This window comes from Callithrix jacchus, chromosome 1, assembly GCF_049354715.1.
Source record: "Callithrix jacchus isolate 240 chromosome 1, calJac240_pri, whole genome shotgun sequence".
NCBI lineage: Eukaryota > Metazoa > Chordata > Mammalia > Primates > Cebidae > Callithrix > Callithrix jacchus.
In genome coordinates this window covers 185,732,083-185,748,165 of record NC_133502.1, presented here as the reverse complement: position 1 = coordinate 185,748,165, position 16,083 = coordinate 185,732,083, and the positions used below count along the sequence as shown (strand labels likewise).

General features: G+C 55.6%; 1 protein-coding gene across 31 annotated transcripts in view; it reads left to right on the top strand.

The window, feature by feature from the left end:
* Nucleotides 1-16,083, top strand: part of EXD3 (exonuclease 3'-5' domain containing 3) — a 102,133-nt gene that overhangs the window by 61,038 nt on the left and 25,012 nt on the right. For 20 of the 31 annotated variants that reach the window (XR_013520404.1, XR_013520403.1, XM_078332901.1 and 17 more), the window contains 9 exons: nt 2,796-2,869; nt 3,170-3,208; nt 4,560-4,726; nt 5,127-5,262; nt 5,782-5,992; nt 6,137-6,246; nt 6,891-7,053; nt 7,144-7,310; nt 7,794-7,955. Coding sequence is in view for 29 of the 31 variants with exons in the window: in XM_078332901.1 (XP_078189027.1) it covers nt 2,796-2,869; nt 3,170-3,208; nt 4,560-4,726; nt 5,127-5,262; nt 5,782-5,992; nt 6,137-6,246; nt 6,891-7,053; nt 7,144-7,310; nt 7,794-7,955 (1,229 nt within the window). In the remaining 2 variants the exon portion in view is untranslated. Of the gene's footprint in view, nt 1-2,795; nt 2,870-3,169; nt 3,209-4,559; nt 4,727-5,126; nt 5,263-5,781; nt 5,993-6,136; nt 6,247-6,590; nt 6,723-6,890; nt 7,054-7,143; nt 7,311-7,793; nt 7,956-10,092; nt 10,990-16,083 lie in introns of those variants that run through there. The other 11 variants (XM_054244808.2, XM_078332868.1, XM_078332893.1 and 8 more) reach the window with 2 other exon arrangements.

Below are 16,083 nucleotides of genomic sequence, written 5' to 3'. Positions count from 1 at the left end.
CCCAGCTCCTGCCAGAGTGCCCGCAAGGTGGGCCTGTCCTGGGCCCTGCCACTGAGCAGCCGACCAGCCTGAGCTCCTCTGCCCACCTAGGGTGACTCCGGGGGGATTCCTGCCTCCTGGCTGGCTGCAGAGCTGAGAGTGAGTGCTGAGTCCCAGTCGCCAGGACTCTGCGGCCACTCCTCCCAGGCCCCTCTGGACAGACTGATGGCCACACCTGCCTGTGTCATTGGACACCAAGGGAAGCCAGGCCCCTTTGTTCCCAGGACCCCAGCAGGGGCCGGGAAGACGCATTAAGGCCCCATCCCTGAGGCCCTGAGTCTCAGGAGGGTGCAGTTTGGTGCCTATCTGGCAGTTTGGGTTTATCTGGATTTTGCAGCGTTTCTAGGTTCTCAGCATGGGTAGGTTGCAGCCCAGATCCCTTCCATCAGTGCAGCACTGTATCTAGCCTTTGGACACAGTATCCCGCTGGCAAAATTATGCCAAAAAGCGTGGAAATGTCAGGAAAGCTGCTCCCGTCTGTAGAGCTGAGGGAACCACTTCTGCAGCAACCCCCGGGCTATCAGCTGTGCCCTCTCTGAGTAACTTCTCCCTCTCTCCCTTCTCCCTTCCAAACCTGTGCCAGGCTTCATGTAGGGGCTACCCAGAGGGGCCCCATGTTTTAAAGGGGTGACGGCCCCTGGGGTGGGGTGCACGAGGTTAGTAGAGACTTCATTTCCGGGAAGGAGGAAGGTGGGAAGCAGGTGCCCTCATCACCCCTTGGACCCAGGGCAGGTGGCGGATTCCTGGGGGAGGACTCTGCTGGAAGCTCGTGCCCTGGTGGCTGCATTCCAGGAAGGCTGGCCCTCCCTGATAAGCCCCAGCTTCTAGCCTTGCTAGAAGCTGTGGCCGGTAGGTGGGGTCCCTGCCACAGGGTGCTCCCAGGCGTTGGAGGCAGGTGCTGGCAGGGTGCCTACATGATGTTTTGAGAGTATGGGTCGCAGGGACCTTGGGTGAGGTTGGGCCAGAACCAGGCAGGGGCCTCAGGGCAGACGGTCACCCGCTCCACACAGCTGCTTTCTGGGCATGGGTATATGGGGCCCTGCCAGGTTGGCATCCTGCTGAGAACTGGGCAACCTGCTTGGACCACTGGCAGCCAGACCCTGGGGGGAAGGGGCTCAGTGGGACCTCCCTGGGCCCCCTCGGGATCTGGAGTGGAATCTGGTGAGGCTGATGGAGAGTATGGATGTGTGTTTGTCAGCGTGGACTCTGGTGAGTGATGGAGAGTGGATGCCCGTGTGTCAGTGTGGACTCTGGTGAGTGACGGAGAGTGTGGATGCCCGTGTCAGTGTGGACTCTGGTGAGGCTGATGGAGAGTGTGGACGCCCGTGTGTCAGTGTGGACTCTGGTGAGTAATGGAGAGTGTAGACACGTGTGTCAGTGTGGACTCTGGTGAGTGATGGAGAGTGTGGACGTGTGTGTGTCACTCTTGTGAGTGGAGAGTGTGGATGTCCGTGTGTCAGTGTGGACTCTGGTGAGTGATGGAGAGTGTGGACGTTCGTGTATCAGTGTGGACTCTGGTGAGTGATGGAGAGTGTAGACGTCCATGTATCAGTGTGGACTCTGGTGAGTGATGGAGAGTGTGGACGCCCGTGTGTCAGTGTGGACTCTGGTTAGTGATGGAGAGTGTAGACGCGTGTGTCAGTGTGGACTCTGGTGAGTGATGGAGAGTGTGGACGCATGTGTCTGTGGACTCTGGTGAGTGACGGAGAGTGTGGACGTGTGTGTGTCAGTGTGGACTCTGGTGAGTGATGGAGAGTGTGGATGCCCGTGTGTCAGTGTGGATTCTGGTTAGTGATGGAGAGTGTAGACGCGTGGGTCAGTGTGGACTCTGGTGAGCGATGGAGAGTGTGGACACGTGTGTCAGTGTGGACTCTGGTCAGTGATGGAGAATGTGGACGCGTGTGTCAGTGTGGACTCTGGTGAGTGATGAAGAGTGTGGACATCCATGTGTCAGTGTGGACTCTGGTGAGTGATGGAGAATGTGGACACGTGTGTCAGTGTGGACTCTGGTGAGTGATGGAGAGTGTGGACGTGTGTGTGTCAGTGTGGACTCTGGTGAGGCTGATGGAGAGTGTGGACGTGTGTGTGTCAGTGTGGACTCTGGTGAGGCTGATGGAGAGTGTGGACGCATGTGTCAGTGTGGACTCTGGTAAGGCTGATGGAGTGTGTGGACGCATGTGTCGGTGTGGACTCTGGTGAGTGATGGAGAGTGTGGACACGCGTGTGTCAGTGTGGACTCTGGTGAGTGATGGAGAGTGTAGACGTGTGTGTGTCAGTGTGGACTCTGGTGAGTGATGGAGAGTGTGGACGTGTGTGTGTCAGTGTGGAGTGTGCTGAGGCTGATGGAGGGTCTGGATGCTCGTGTGTCTCAGTCCTGGCCGATTCTGGGGCCTGCTCCAGGCATGGGACCCACAATGACCAGCCAGCCTTGTCCAAAAGGATTCCACCTGCCAGCAGAAGTCAGGGCACAAATGGAGATGCCAGCACCGGACAGGAACCTTCTGAGGAAAGACAGGCAGGCCTGGACCTGCCGCACAAGTGCAAAAGAGACCCCAGGGCCAGCAGGACCCCTAAGCTGGGTTGGATGGACCCCAGCAGAGGCCCACCTGGTGGTTTGGGGGGGTGGGGTCTCAGTAGAGGTGGAAGAGGGTGGAAAGGCATGCACAGCCCCCCTTCCTGTCTCCCACCTGCCCCTGGAGGAGGCAGCAGCAAGGCTGCCCTGAGCCTGCAGTGCTGAGCTGGCCCCTCCCTTTCAGCGCTGTGTCCCCATGCGGCCATGCAGCAGCGCCTGGCAGCCCTGCGACACCTGTGCCACAAGCGGTTTGTGGAGGTTCGTGAGCAGGAGGGGGCTGGTGGGCTGCGACCATGGCCTGAGCCACAGACTTTGGTCTAGGATACTAACTGTGCACCACAGGGTGCACGGGTATCCTGAGAGGGGCCGCGTCTCGCCCCAGAGCTGGGGAACTGGGCCAGGCCTGGGGGAAGGGAGGCCACGGGCCCAGCTCTGGGCCGTGGCACCAGGGTGGGCCAGCATCTGAGCTGTGTGGGGCCAAGGAGGGCTCCCACCAAGCCCCTGTTCAGCCTCTGGAGCCACCTGGAAACCGCCTCCCTCCCCTCTTTGCCTTTACAGAAGAGCCTGTCTCAGGAGAACTGGGCTGACCACGTGCAAGTGAGTCCATGCCCTGCCCTGTGGGGCTGCAGAGCCCGGGGCAGCTGTCTGGGGGGCACAGGCCCGGAGCCTCCGGGTGAAAGCAGGCAGACTGAGGCCTTCATTGGGGCTGCTGACCCCAGGCCCTGTGTTAGGGCATGTGCCTGGCAGGCAGGTGCGGGCAGCCTGCTCGGAAGCCGAGGGCCTCAGGGGAGCCTGGCTGGGCCTCGTTCCAGGCAGATGGCAGTGTCTGTGCCACCCAAACGGGCTGGCCGGAGCTGCCTGTGCAGCCGGGTGGGGGCCGAGAGTCCCTGGGGAGGTGCGGGGCCTGGGCGAGGCCGGAAGGAGGAAGGCCAGGCCCCCCCGGGTGCCAGCAGAGAGCTGACCGGAAGGGCAGCGGACGTCCTGAAGAATGCGGGCAGCTTCCACATATTGTCGTCCACGTGGGAACCCACGCCGGGGAAGCAGCCTCGGGCTGCTGGGCCTGAAGCCAGGGAGGCAGGCGGATCCTCCTCGAGGCCATAGGTGGGAGGTTGTGCAGGAGCTCAGCCTCCCAGTTGGGTCCCCCACTTCCCACCTGACACTCAGGCCACCCTGGACCCACGGACTCTGGGACCTTGCTGGGAGGGAGACCCTCGGAGCTTGTGCTAGGCCCTGGATTTTCTGGCAGGGGCTGAGGGCCCAGCAGGTCTGTGGGTACCTCTGCTCCTAGGCTGGCACTGCCACAGGCTCTGCAGGGTGGGAGAGAGCTCACGCTGGCGAGGACAAGGCTTCTCAGGACCCCCTTGGTCACTGTTGCCTGGAGGCCACCCCCCTGTCTCCTCCCGGGCCATGGGTGAATGGGTGTCCCTGACCTCCTCAGCCCGGCCAGCCAAATCCCCAAAATGAGGAGGATGAGGGGAAGGGGCAGAGGGGTTCCCCTGGCAAGAAGAGGAGCTTGGATGGGGCAGGTTAGGCAGGTACTCCGGAAAACCCACCCGGGCTTCTGGGACCTGGGGTGCAGGTGGAAGCCTGGTGAGAGCAAGAGGGCTAGCGGAGGCTGGGAGGCCAGAAGGGTCAGTGGAGGCTGGGAGGCCGGGAGGGTCAGCGGAGGCTGGGAGGCCAGGAGGGTCAGTGGAGGCTGGGAGGCAGGGAGGGGCTGGCCGGGGCAGAGCTGCAGTGGATAGCCTTTGCCTCAGTGCCTCCGTCTCAGCTGCTTCGGTCCTGTGGAACCAGCCCAGGGCCTCAGGCGGGATGGGCACTGCAGGCCTTGGGTGGACAGCCGCCCCTCCTCCCAGAGTGCTCAGAGCCAGCCTGTAAGGTTGGGGGTCTTTGGGAGTCCCTCAGGGAAGAGCCATGTTCCCATCCTCATTCTCATGGACCCTCCTCACAGGGCCTGGTGGGACAGAGCCCGTGGCTTCAGGAGCAGCTGTCTCAGCTGCTGGCCTCCCTCAGTGACCCAAGCATGGCCGCCCAGTGCACCCTGAACCTCCCACTGCCTGAGGACCGGCTGCTGGCCACAGTGGCTGCGGGGCTTGGCCAGCTCCAGCTCCAGGGGAGGTGAGCACCCCAGGGTGACCCCAGCCAGGGATGGGTTCTGCCCAGGATGGCCCCTGCCCTTGGGACAACAGCTCACCAATCTGCACACCAGTGGCTTGAGAATCAGAAACCAGGAGAGAACAAAGCCCGGAGCAGAGAAGACAGGAGGGCCTGCAACCACAGCCCTGGCTGGCCAACGGTGCAGGGGCCTGAGGAGCAGGCTGCCCGAGGGCCTGGGGCAGTCACCTGGGAGGAGGGGCAGGAGCTGGGGCCTGCACTGAGCCTGTGTGGGAAGAGGAGCTAGGACTCCAGACGCCCCCACCAAGCAGGCCCCGAACAGTCCCCTGCAGCCCTGCAGTCAGAGTGGGTGGGGACCAGGGACCCAGGGATGTGGGGACGCCACCAGCTCTGCTCCTCCCAGGGCGGCTGAGGCTGTCTCGAGGCTCAACATGAAGGACGTGAAGGACCATTACTACCAGCTGCCCATCCCCAGGGAGAACATCTACCTCCTGACCTCTCAGGAAGACCTGGCCAGACACAAGGATGCCCTCCTGCAGGTCAGGGGCAGTGCCTGGTGGCAGGACCCCCTGCCGAGAGCTGGAGGAGCTGCAGGGGTGTGGCGTTTGGAGGGAAGCGCAGCCTCTGGGCAGGGACCCACCAGGTGCCCCAGAGCTGCTGTGAGGGCAGCCGTTCCCCATACTGTGCACTGGTGATGCTCTGGGCTGCTGGGTGCTGGCCTTCATCGGGGCCTCCTGTCAGCCTGAGGAAGCTGCCATGATATCCCCATTTTACAGATGGGGCTCCAAGATGTGGGGTGGGTCCCTGACATGGGCACTGCCGTTGGCACTAGGCCAGTCTCTTGCTCACAACAGCCAGGCCTCCCCTCTCTGGTCCAGCCATAGAAAGGAAGGGGCAGTGGGACACTGGCCATAGTGTCCCCAACAGCCCCAGCCCCAAGAGTGCAGGGTGACGTCTCCCTGAAGCCGGGACTCACAGAGCTTTTCAGCCCTCCAGGCTGCGGTCCCTGCAGAGCCGAGCTGGCCCCAACGCTCACACCTGCCCATCTCTGCCTGCAGCCCCAGCAGGTGGTTGGTGTGGACCTGGAGTGGACACTGGTGTTCATTGCTGGGGGCCGGCCCCGGCCATCACTCCTGCAAGTGGCCACGGAGGGCTGCGTGTTCCTTCTCGACATCCTGGCATTCACGCAGCCGCCAGCAGGTCAGGGAGCCCAGGCCTTCTCCCAGCTGGTGGCCCAGCTCCTCTCGGACCCATCCATCACCAAGCTGGGTGAGTGAAGCCCTGGGGCCCCCTGCCAGTCCAGAAGGGAAGCAGCCTGAACCTCTGCCCAACCCTTTCCTTCATGCACCCCAGGGAGGGGTGCTGGGTGCACCTGGGGTCCGGTGCCCCTCCCACGATGGTTCCTGCCCACAGGCTATGGGATGGCAGGGGACCTGCAGAAACTGGGCATGTCCTGCCCCATCCTGGCCCACGTGGAGAAACAGGTTCTGGGTGGCGTGGACCTGCTGCTGGTACACAGACAGGTGGGCGCCACTGCCATGATCCGCTCACACGACGCCCGGGTGGGCCTGGGGCTTGAGGGCTGTCTGGGGCCCCTGTACACCTTCCCCACAGCCCTGTGCTTCTCCCGCTGGGTTCCTGTCAGCTCAGCCTGAGTCACCTGGCCCTGGAGCAGGGCCTGGCAGAAGTGGATCTGGCGTCCCCAGGGAGGGAGAGGAGCCTCCTGGCACAGGCGTCCCTGAGCCCCTGTGGGCCCCTCATCTGGCGTGAGGGCACCTTCCCAGGACCGGTACCCCAAGTTCCACTCGGAGCAGCTCTGGGTGGGAGCCCCTGGGGGTGAAGGTGTGAACCCCGGAGCTGTCCCTAGGTGCAATACCTGCAGCCTGCAACCCCCACATGGAGCCTGTCCTTGGCTGTGTCTGCTCCTTCTCCCAGTCTCTGCTGCACTGGCCACTGGCAGAGGGGGCAGGGCCTCCTCCTGAGCCACCGTGAAGCTGGTGTGAGTGGGCGTGGTGGGCCGTCCTCCTCCAGGGCCCCCACGTGGCTGGTGTGAGTGGGCGTGGTGGGCCATCCTCCTCCAGGGCCCCCACATGGCTGGTGTGAGTGGGTGTGGTGGGCCGTCCTCCTCCAGGGCCAGGTGCATCATCTGCCGACACTGTCTTGGCAGATGCGAATGGCGGGCATGCCAACCCCAGGCATGGCCAGGGCTGGTGGGCTGAGAGGCCTGAGCCTCCTAGTGCAGCAGGTGCTGGGCACGACCCTGGACAAGACACAGCAGCTGTCCAACTGGGACCGGAGGCCGCTCTTCGAGGAGCAGCTCATCTATGCAGGTGTGTGGGGTGGCAGGTGGCGGTGATACTTCCTCACACCCCACGGCCCTCCCGCCAGCGGCCCTGGAGGCTGAGGCAGACTCCCCGCAGCTGCTGATGCCTACAGCCTGCTGGAGGTGCACCAAGCCCTGTGCAGAGAGCCCGCCCGCTTCCATCTGTCGGGGGACCTGGCTGGGAGCCAGAGGCCCAGGCACAGAGAGAGACCAGGGACACAGGAGCCGCCCGGCCTGCAGGAGGCATTGGCCGCACCCAGGCAGGTGTGTGAAGCCCCGCAGGGTCCCTTTGTCGGGATTCTTGAGGAAGGAGGTGTCTGTCCCTAAACCAAGGACCTGCATGGAGACAAGGTCACTGGGTCAGAGCGTGTGGAGGGGCTCAGCTCCCCGGCCCTGGACCCCTGCCCCCTGCATTGAGACGGAACAGAGTCCTGGTGAACTTCCTGTATGACTGTCATGGGGACTGCCCTTTACTGGGGGCCAGGGCTTAGGCAGAGTGCCACCCTGACACTGGGCCTGGCAGGCCCCTCCCGTGGCCCAGGGCAGCATCTAGGCCCCTCCCCATGACCCCCACCCACTCTAGGCCACCCACGAACCCCAGACACACATGTGGAGGCCCCCCCAGTGTGAGCACTAGAGCCCCCTGTGGTGGTTTTGTTTCATTTTGTCTGCATTTCTGCTGGGCGGGTGACACTGTGAGGGGCCAGGTAGGTGACTGTGAAGCTGCTGACCGGGCCCTCACTGCAGGTCCCTTTGGCTGTGGCTGAGGCCACCATCCCTCAGGTCCCTGCCAGGACCTTCCGCGTGGTGTGTGACAACATGCTGCAGGGGCTGGCACGGAGCCTCCGCTGTCTGGGTGTGGATGTGCACGTGCTGGACAACAGTGAGGACCACCGCAGGGCAGCCGAGGTAAGCGTGTGGGGAGGGGCTTGAGGTCCTCCCTAGGAGCAGCTGCCCCTGGCACAAGTGTGCCCACCCCCAGCACCAAAGTCCTCCCTCCAGCTCATCGACAGCTGCCAGCTGTGCCAGGCAGGCTCTGGGAACAGGACAGCCAAGGATGGAGCTGTTGGGGATCAAGGGGCTGAGATGGTCCCAGCCTCAGCCTCATTGTCCTGCAAAAGCAATTTACAGATAATGTAATTGAGACTACTAATCAGTTGACCTTAAGAGAGAGAGACTATCTTATTTGGGTGGGCCCAGTGTCATCACATGAGCCCTTTAAGGCAGGAATGGGGCCAGGTGCCGTGGCTCACACCTGTAATCCCAGCACTTTGGGAGGCTGAGGCAGGTGGATCAGGAGGTCAAGAGATCGAGACCATCCTGGTCAACATGGTGAAACCCCGTCTCTACTAAAAATACAAAAAATTAGCCGGACATGGTGGTGGGCGCCTGTAATACCAGCTACTTGGGAGGCTGAGGCAGGAGAATCACATGAACCCCAGAGGTGGGGCCGCAGTGAGCTGAGATCCCACCACTGCACTCCAGCCTGGCTGACAGAGCAAGATTCCATCTAAAAAAGAAAAGGAGGAATGGAACACAGAATAAGCAGAAGACAGAGTCAAAGCACAGGAAGGACTCCGTGTCCCATTGTTGGCTTGAAGATGGAGGAGGCCACACAAGGAAGCCTCAGTCCAGCAGCCACAAGCAGCCAGATTCTGCCAACACCTGACCAAGCCCAGAAGCCTCATAGGAGAGCCCAGCCACTCACTCTGTGATTTCAGCCACGAGACCCTGAGCAGAGAACCTGGTTCAATCCCCCAGACTTCTGGACTCCCACAGAACTATGTTTTAAGCTGCAAAGCTTTTAGTAAATTGTTATCAGCAGGATTAGAAAAATAATATAGATTGTGGTACCAGGAGTGAGGTGCTGGTATAACAAACAGCTGAAAATATGGAAGTAGCAGCCGGGTGTGGTGGCTCACGCCTGTAATCCCAGCAATTTGGGAGGATAAGGCAGGTAGATCATGAGGACAGGAGTTCAAGACCAGCCTGGCCAACATGGTGAAAATTAGCCAGATGTGGTGGTGGTGGGCACCTGTAATCCCAGCTACTCGAAAGCTGAGGCAGGAGAATCGCTTGAACCCGGCAGGCGGAGGTTGCAGTGAGCCGAGACTACACTCCAGCCTAGAGACTCCATTTCAAAAACATAAATAAATAAATGTGGAAGTAGCTTTAGAATCAGTGAGTAGGTGGCAGAGTTCCGAGGATCACATAGGGAAAGCCGAGATGACTCTGAAACAGACGGTTAGCAGAAGTGCGGCATGAGAAGAACTAAAGGTTAGGGAATAGAGTCAGGATCTTGGCAAATGCAGCTGAAACAGGTGAAGCCAAGATGCCCAGACCTCAGCCACAGAACTGTGAGGCTGTCAGACCAAAGCCACATTGACCAGTTTTCTCCCTCAGGGGCCTCAGAAGTGGGGTAAGGTGGTGTTTCTTCTTCATGACACATCTGAAGAGGTGTAGAATCCATCTTGAACCTTCTATTTGTTTAAATACTAGTTATGGGTAATCTTACCCATATATTTTCCTAATTTCTTTTATTCCCTCTATTTTTTTTTCCATCAGCAAGGAGTCAAATATTTTTCTAATTACTTTAATTTTATTTTATTTATTCATTTATTTTGAGATGGAGTCTCACTCTGTCACCCAGGCTGGAGTGCAGTGACGCGATCTCAGCTCACCGCAGCCTTCACCTCCCGGGTTCAAGTGATTCTCCTGCCTCAGGCTCCAGCATAGCTGGGACTACAGGCACCCACCACCACATCTGGCTAATTATTGTATTTTTAGTAGAGTCAGGTTTCACCATGTTGGCCAGGCTGGTCTCGAACTCCTGACTTTAGGTGATGCACCCACCTTAGCCTCCTGAAGTGCTGGGATGACAGTTGGAGCCTCCACGCCCGGCAGGGTCTTTCCAAATCATGTGTTTTCTACTAAGACTCCTGAGTAGATTAGTTCATTGTTTCATATAAGGATTATACCTTGAGTTTCATTTTTCATGCCTTCAAAAGGAGCACTACTAATAAATTTGCAAACATTTTTTAAAAAGAAAAAGAAAGCGCTCCCAGTGAGATCCCAGAGGGTGTGAGGAGCATGCCCTGGCCCCATGGAGAAAGACGCCGTGGGGCTGTGTCCTGCTGTCACACAGAAGAACCTGGATATGGAGCTGAGGAGACCTCCAGACAGCGTGGAAGGTGCAACCTGGTCTCTCCTTGCTGCTTATGGTAACATGAGCAGAAAGAGCGACTGAGGGGAGAGCTTTTAAACAGAAAGGAACTAGGACTCAATGATCTGGGAAACTCTTAGCCTGCTCCGATGGCAGAAGCTCCCAACAGCGTGACCTGAAAAGCTGCGTGTGCGACTGTGCCGGAGTGAGGGGCTGAACACACAGTCAGTCTTTGAAAGCAAACCCAAGGCTTCAGAAAGCCCAGGGCATCAACCTCGGCCACCTCCACAGACCCTGAATTGACCAGGAAACAGGCCAGTGATGCTCCACGCCACTCACCATCGTCCCGGACGTGGGTTGTCAGCCACTGTGAGCGCAGAGGCCAGTTCTTCCTAGTAAATCTCAACATTCCTCTCCTACTGGCTTACTTCTCTACGGCAGCCCAGCTGACCAATTTTGGTGCTGCAGGTGGTTGCATAGAAAAGTCTCACAGATGAGTTGTCTGCATTGATTCTGGGACTTCTGGAATTGGTTCTCTAATACTATTAGATTTAGGGACACAAAGGGCCCAGTTTCCAATAGCAAAGAGGGCACAGTAGTCCATGCTGAGATGTTGCAGAATTACTCAGATACTGCCATGGGGTAGCCCTAGTTGGGAACCTAGGAGAGATTCTGAGGGACCAGGTATTTACTACTTCAGAGCATCGCAGTCCAACTCCTGGGAATAGTGGGACGGGCGCTTAATTCCTGTAGCTGCAGAATTAAAACAGCTGAAAACCATGCCTAGAGTTTCATCCTGTGAGCAGCTGAATTACAACAGAAATTACGGTCACAACTGATGTTATTAATCTTTGTCCACGTGCCAGTCCTGTCCACATCACATTAGCTTTCATTGTCTCTGAACTTGCCTTTCTCTGATGACTGATGAAGCTGAGCATCTTCCCAGACATTCCCTGGCTATTCACACATTCTGCTCCGTGGAACGCCTCGTGGCTGCCCTAAGAAAGGTCTGCCTGCAAGGCGGGGAACTCTGCTGGGAAACAGCTCCTGGACTGATGAAAACCTTCCCTAAATGATGAAGGTGGTTTGCTGTGCTCAGTCTTCACAAACACTGCAGCTTATGCTGGACATCACTTTCCGTCCTGGACTCTGGAATTTCGGTACATGCCAGGTAGAGGGTATCAATGTGACCACCCCCCAGTAAAGCCTCAGGCGATGAGTCGAGAATGAACTCTTCAGACAGACGACACTTCACACGTGTCATTACGGCTCATTGCAGAAGCACACCACGTGTGACACCTGGGAGAGGCTCTTGGGTGCCTGAGCCTGGCTTCCTCTGGGCTGTGCCCCGTCCGTGCGCCTTTTTCCTTTGCTACATGGCTGTGTACTGTTCACTGAAGTGTGTCTCAGCCAGAGCATGGCTGTGTGCTGAGTCCTGTGAGTGGCCCTGAGTCAGTGTCACTCTTACCTCCTGTAGCTGCAGGAGACTTAGTGATACTAAACCTCAGGGTAATCTTGGGGACCCTCATGCCTGGTCATCTTTTTCTTTCTTTTTTTAAGAAACAGGGTCTTGTTTTGTCTGGCTAGAGTGCAGTGGTGTGATCATAGCTGACTGCAGCTATGATCAAAATCCTAGGTTCAAGCAATCCTCCCTACTCAGCCTCCTGGGTAGCTAGGAACACAGGTACACGCCACCATACCCAGCTAATTTTTAAAATTTTTGTGGAGATAGGCTCTCTCTGTATTGCCCAGGCTGGTCTTGAACTCCCGGCCTGGAGTGGTTCTCCTGCCTCAGCCTCCCAAAGTGCTGGGATTACAGGTGTGAGCCACTGCGCCCGGCCTTGAGTTTTACATGACATCACACTGCCGAGATTCCATATAGCGTTATCCTCATCTTCTGTCTGGTAGGGTGAGCACCCACCTCGTTCTCCTTCAGACCTTTGCCCTTTCTGTATAGGTTTAGAAACAGCTCACCAGTTCAGTTTTGCTTGGAACTGCATTGACTCTATAAATCAATTTAGGGAAACGTGACATTTTTGAGATATTGAGGCCACACCTATGATCTCAGCACTTTGGGAGGTCAAGTAGGGACAGTTTCTTGAGCCCAGGAGTCTGAGACCAGCCTGGGAAACACAGTGAAATGTTATTTCAAAAAAAAAAATTAAATTTAAAAACACAGGCAGGCCGGGCGCGGTGGCTCACGCCTATAATCCCAGCACTTTGGGAGGCCAAGGCGGGTGGATCACGAGGTCAAGAGATCGAGACCATCCTGGTCAACATGGTGAAACCCCGTCTCTACTAAAAATACAAAAATTAGCTGGGCACGGTGGCGCATGCCTGTAATCCCAGCTACTCGGGAGGCTGAGGCAGGAGAATTGCTTGAACCCAGAAGGCGGAGGTTGCGGTGAGCCAAGATCGTGCCATTGTACTCCAGCCTGGGTAACAAGAGTGAAACTCCATCTCAAAAGAAAAACATAGGCAGTCATGTGGTGCACACCTGTGGTCCTGACCTGGCAGCCTGGGGGACTGAGGTAGGAGGATCACTTGAACCCAGGAGGTTGAGGCTGCGCAGTGAGCCATGATCATGCCACTGCACTCCAACCTGGGCAACAGAGCTAGATCTCATTTAAAAAGACTCATAAATAAAATACAATGATGCTGAGTCTTCTCTTTGTGGATGATTATCTAACTCTTTCCTAATGTCTTTTATTCTAACATTTTTTTGTTCGTTTGTTTGAGACAGAGTCTCACTCTGTCACCAGCCTGGAGTGCAGTGGCTCAGTCTTGGCTCACTGCAACCTCTGCTTCCCGGGTTTAAGCGATTCTCCTGCCTCAGCCTCCCAAGTAGCTGGAACTACAGGCACATGCCACCACACCCTGCTAATTTTTGTATTTTTAGGAGAGACGGGGTTTCACCATGTTGGACAGGCTGGTCTTCATCTCCTGACCTTGTGACTCGCCTGCCTCGGCCTCCCAAAGTGCTGGGGTTGCAGGCGTGAGCCCCCGCGCCCAGCCTCTTTCTAACACATTTGATAACCTCCATAAAGATCTTATGTGTCATTTGTTAGATTGCGACCCAGGAACTTTAGATTCGTGTTGTGATTATAAATTGTGTGGGTTCTGGGCCGGGCGCGGTGGCTCAAGCCTGTAATCCCAGCACTTTGGGAGGCCGAGGCGGGTGGATCACGAGGTCAAGAGATCGAAACCATCATGGTCAACATGGTGAAACCCTGTCTCTACTAAAAATACAAAAAATTAGCTGGGCATGGTGGCGCGTGCCTATAATCCCAGCTACTCAGGAGGCTGAGGCAGGAGAATTGCCTGAACCCAGGAGGCGTAGGTCGCAGTGAGCCGAGATAGCACCATTGCACTCCAGCCTGGGTAACAAGGGCGAAACTCCGTCTACAAAAAAAAAAAAAAAAAAAAAATTGTGTGGGTTCTATTTCCTGCTGATACAGGGACTGTGGCTGCCCTTGATGAATCAGTCCTATATCCAGAAAACTTGCTGAATGCCCCTAAATCTTACTGAATTGTTGCCAGCTATTTTGGGTTTTCTTCATACACATCATCTGCAAAAAATGAGGTTTTCTTTCTTCCGCTCCAATCCTTGTATCTTCCCTTATCTTACTTCATTTGTCAAGATCTGCAAGACAGTGCTGAATAGAGGTGTGGTGGTACCATCCTTATCTTGTTTCTGATTGAGAAAGGAGTGTTTTAAAATGAAGTAGGGTGGCTGCTTAATATTCTGTACCAGGCTGAGGAAGTTCCCCCATAATTACACATTTGCTATAAGTTTTTGTTATAAATGAATATTGAATTCTACCTACCTAGTGCTTTCCCGGCAGCTATTGAGAAACTCATAGGATTTTCTCCTTTAATCTGTGAATGTGATGAATGACATGATTAACTCTTTGAATTTGGGACTAATCTTTCCTTCTTGGGTTAAATTCAACTTGGTCTGCATAGTGCCCCCCCTTTTTTTAGATGGAGTCTCACTCTGTCACCCAGGCTGGAGTGCAGTGGTGTGATCTCAGTTCACTGCAACCTCTGCCTCCCAAGTTCAAGTGATTCTCCTGCCTCAGCCTCCTGAGTAGCTGGGATTAGAGGTGTATGCCACCATGCCCAGCTAATTTTTGTATTTTTAGTGGAGATGGGGTTTCACCATGTTGGCCAGGCTGGTCTAGAGCTCCTGACCACATGATCGACCCACCTCAACCTCCCAATGTGCTGGGATTACAGGCATGAGCCACTGTGCCTGGCCCATATTGCCCTTTTTATTTTTATTTATTTATTTATTTATTTTTCAAAACGGGTTTCACCATGTTGGTCAGACTGGTCTTGAACTCCTGACCTCAGGTGATCGGCCCGCCTTGGCCTCCAAAGTGCTTGGATTACAGGCATGAGCCACCATGCCCAGCCAACCCTTTTTAATACATTGCTGCCTTTGGTCTGTGCTTTTTTTTTTCTTTTTTTTTTTTTTTTGAGACGGAGTTTTGCTCTTGTTACCCAGGCTGGAGTGCAATGGCATGATCTCGGCTCACCGCAACCTCCGCCTCCTGGGTTCAGGCAAGTCTCCTGCCTCAGCCTCCTGAGTAGCTGGGATTACAGGCATGTGCCACCACGCCCAGCTAATTTTTTGTATTTTTAGTAGAGACGGGGTTTCACCATATTGACCAGGATGGTCTCGATCTCTTGACCTCGTGATCCACCCGCCTCGGCCTCCCAAAGTGCTGGGATTACAGGCTTGAGCCACCGCGCCCGGCCCCAATTTTTTTTTTTGAAGTGGAGTCTTGCTATGTTACCCAGACTGGCCTCGAACTCCTGGGCTCAAGTGATCCTCTCACCTCGCTGGGACTCCAGCTGGGACCCTAGGCATGCAGGTCCACACCTGGCGTGGCCTGTGATTTTTGTTTAAGAACTTTGTATCCATCTTCATAAGTATATCTGACATGTAATGTTCCTTTCCCTTTTTTTCTAGCCTCATAAATATGTTGGGAAGTTTTCTCTCTTTTTTCTGCAACTCTTGAGTAATAAATTATCTGCTCCTGAAATTGGCTCACTTCCCATGAGGCTTTCTGGGCCTGATGTCTTCTTTGGGGATAATGTTCTAATACTGATTTTTATTAACAGTTATAGAACCAAGTAGCTGTCTGCATCTTCTTGATCACATTTGGTAATTTGTAGTTTTTCTGGAATGTGTCCATCTACTCCAGCACTTCAAATGCGTAAGTGTAAGCGGCTGGTGTTCCTTGTTGAGGCTCGGCTCTGCCTGCACCTGGTTCACTCTGCTTTACGGTTGCTTCCCAGTGCTCTCACTCTTCTCATGATCTTGCAGAGATGTGTCAACTTACTGCCTTTTAAAATAACCAGTATTGGTTTTGTTGATTCTTTCTATTGCATTTCTGTTTTCTGTCTCATCAATTTCTATTCTTACCTTTATAATTTCCTTCCTTTTGCCTTCTTGGGGTTGTTTCCAAGTGGCATTGCTTAGCTCTTTAATTTTCACACTCTTATATTTTATGATATATAAATATTTGAGGCTGCCAGGCACAGTGGTGGCTCATACCTGTAATCCCAGCACTTTGGGAGACCAAGGCAGGCGGATCATGAGGTCAAGAGATCAAGACCATCCTGGCCAACATGGTGGAACCCCGCCCGTCTCTACTAAAATACGAAAATTAGCTGGGCGTTGTGTCATGTAGCTATAGTCCCAGCTACTCGGGAGACTGAGGCAGGAGAATTGCTTGAACCCAGGAGGTGGAGGTTGCAGTGAGCCAAGATCGCACCACTGCACTCCAGCCTGGCGCCTGGCGACAGATGAAGACTGTGTCTCAAAATATGTATATATATTTAAGACCATAAGTTTTTCTCAAA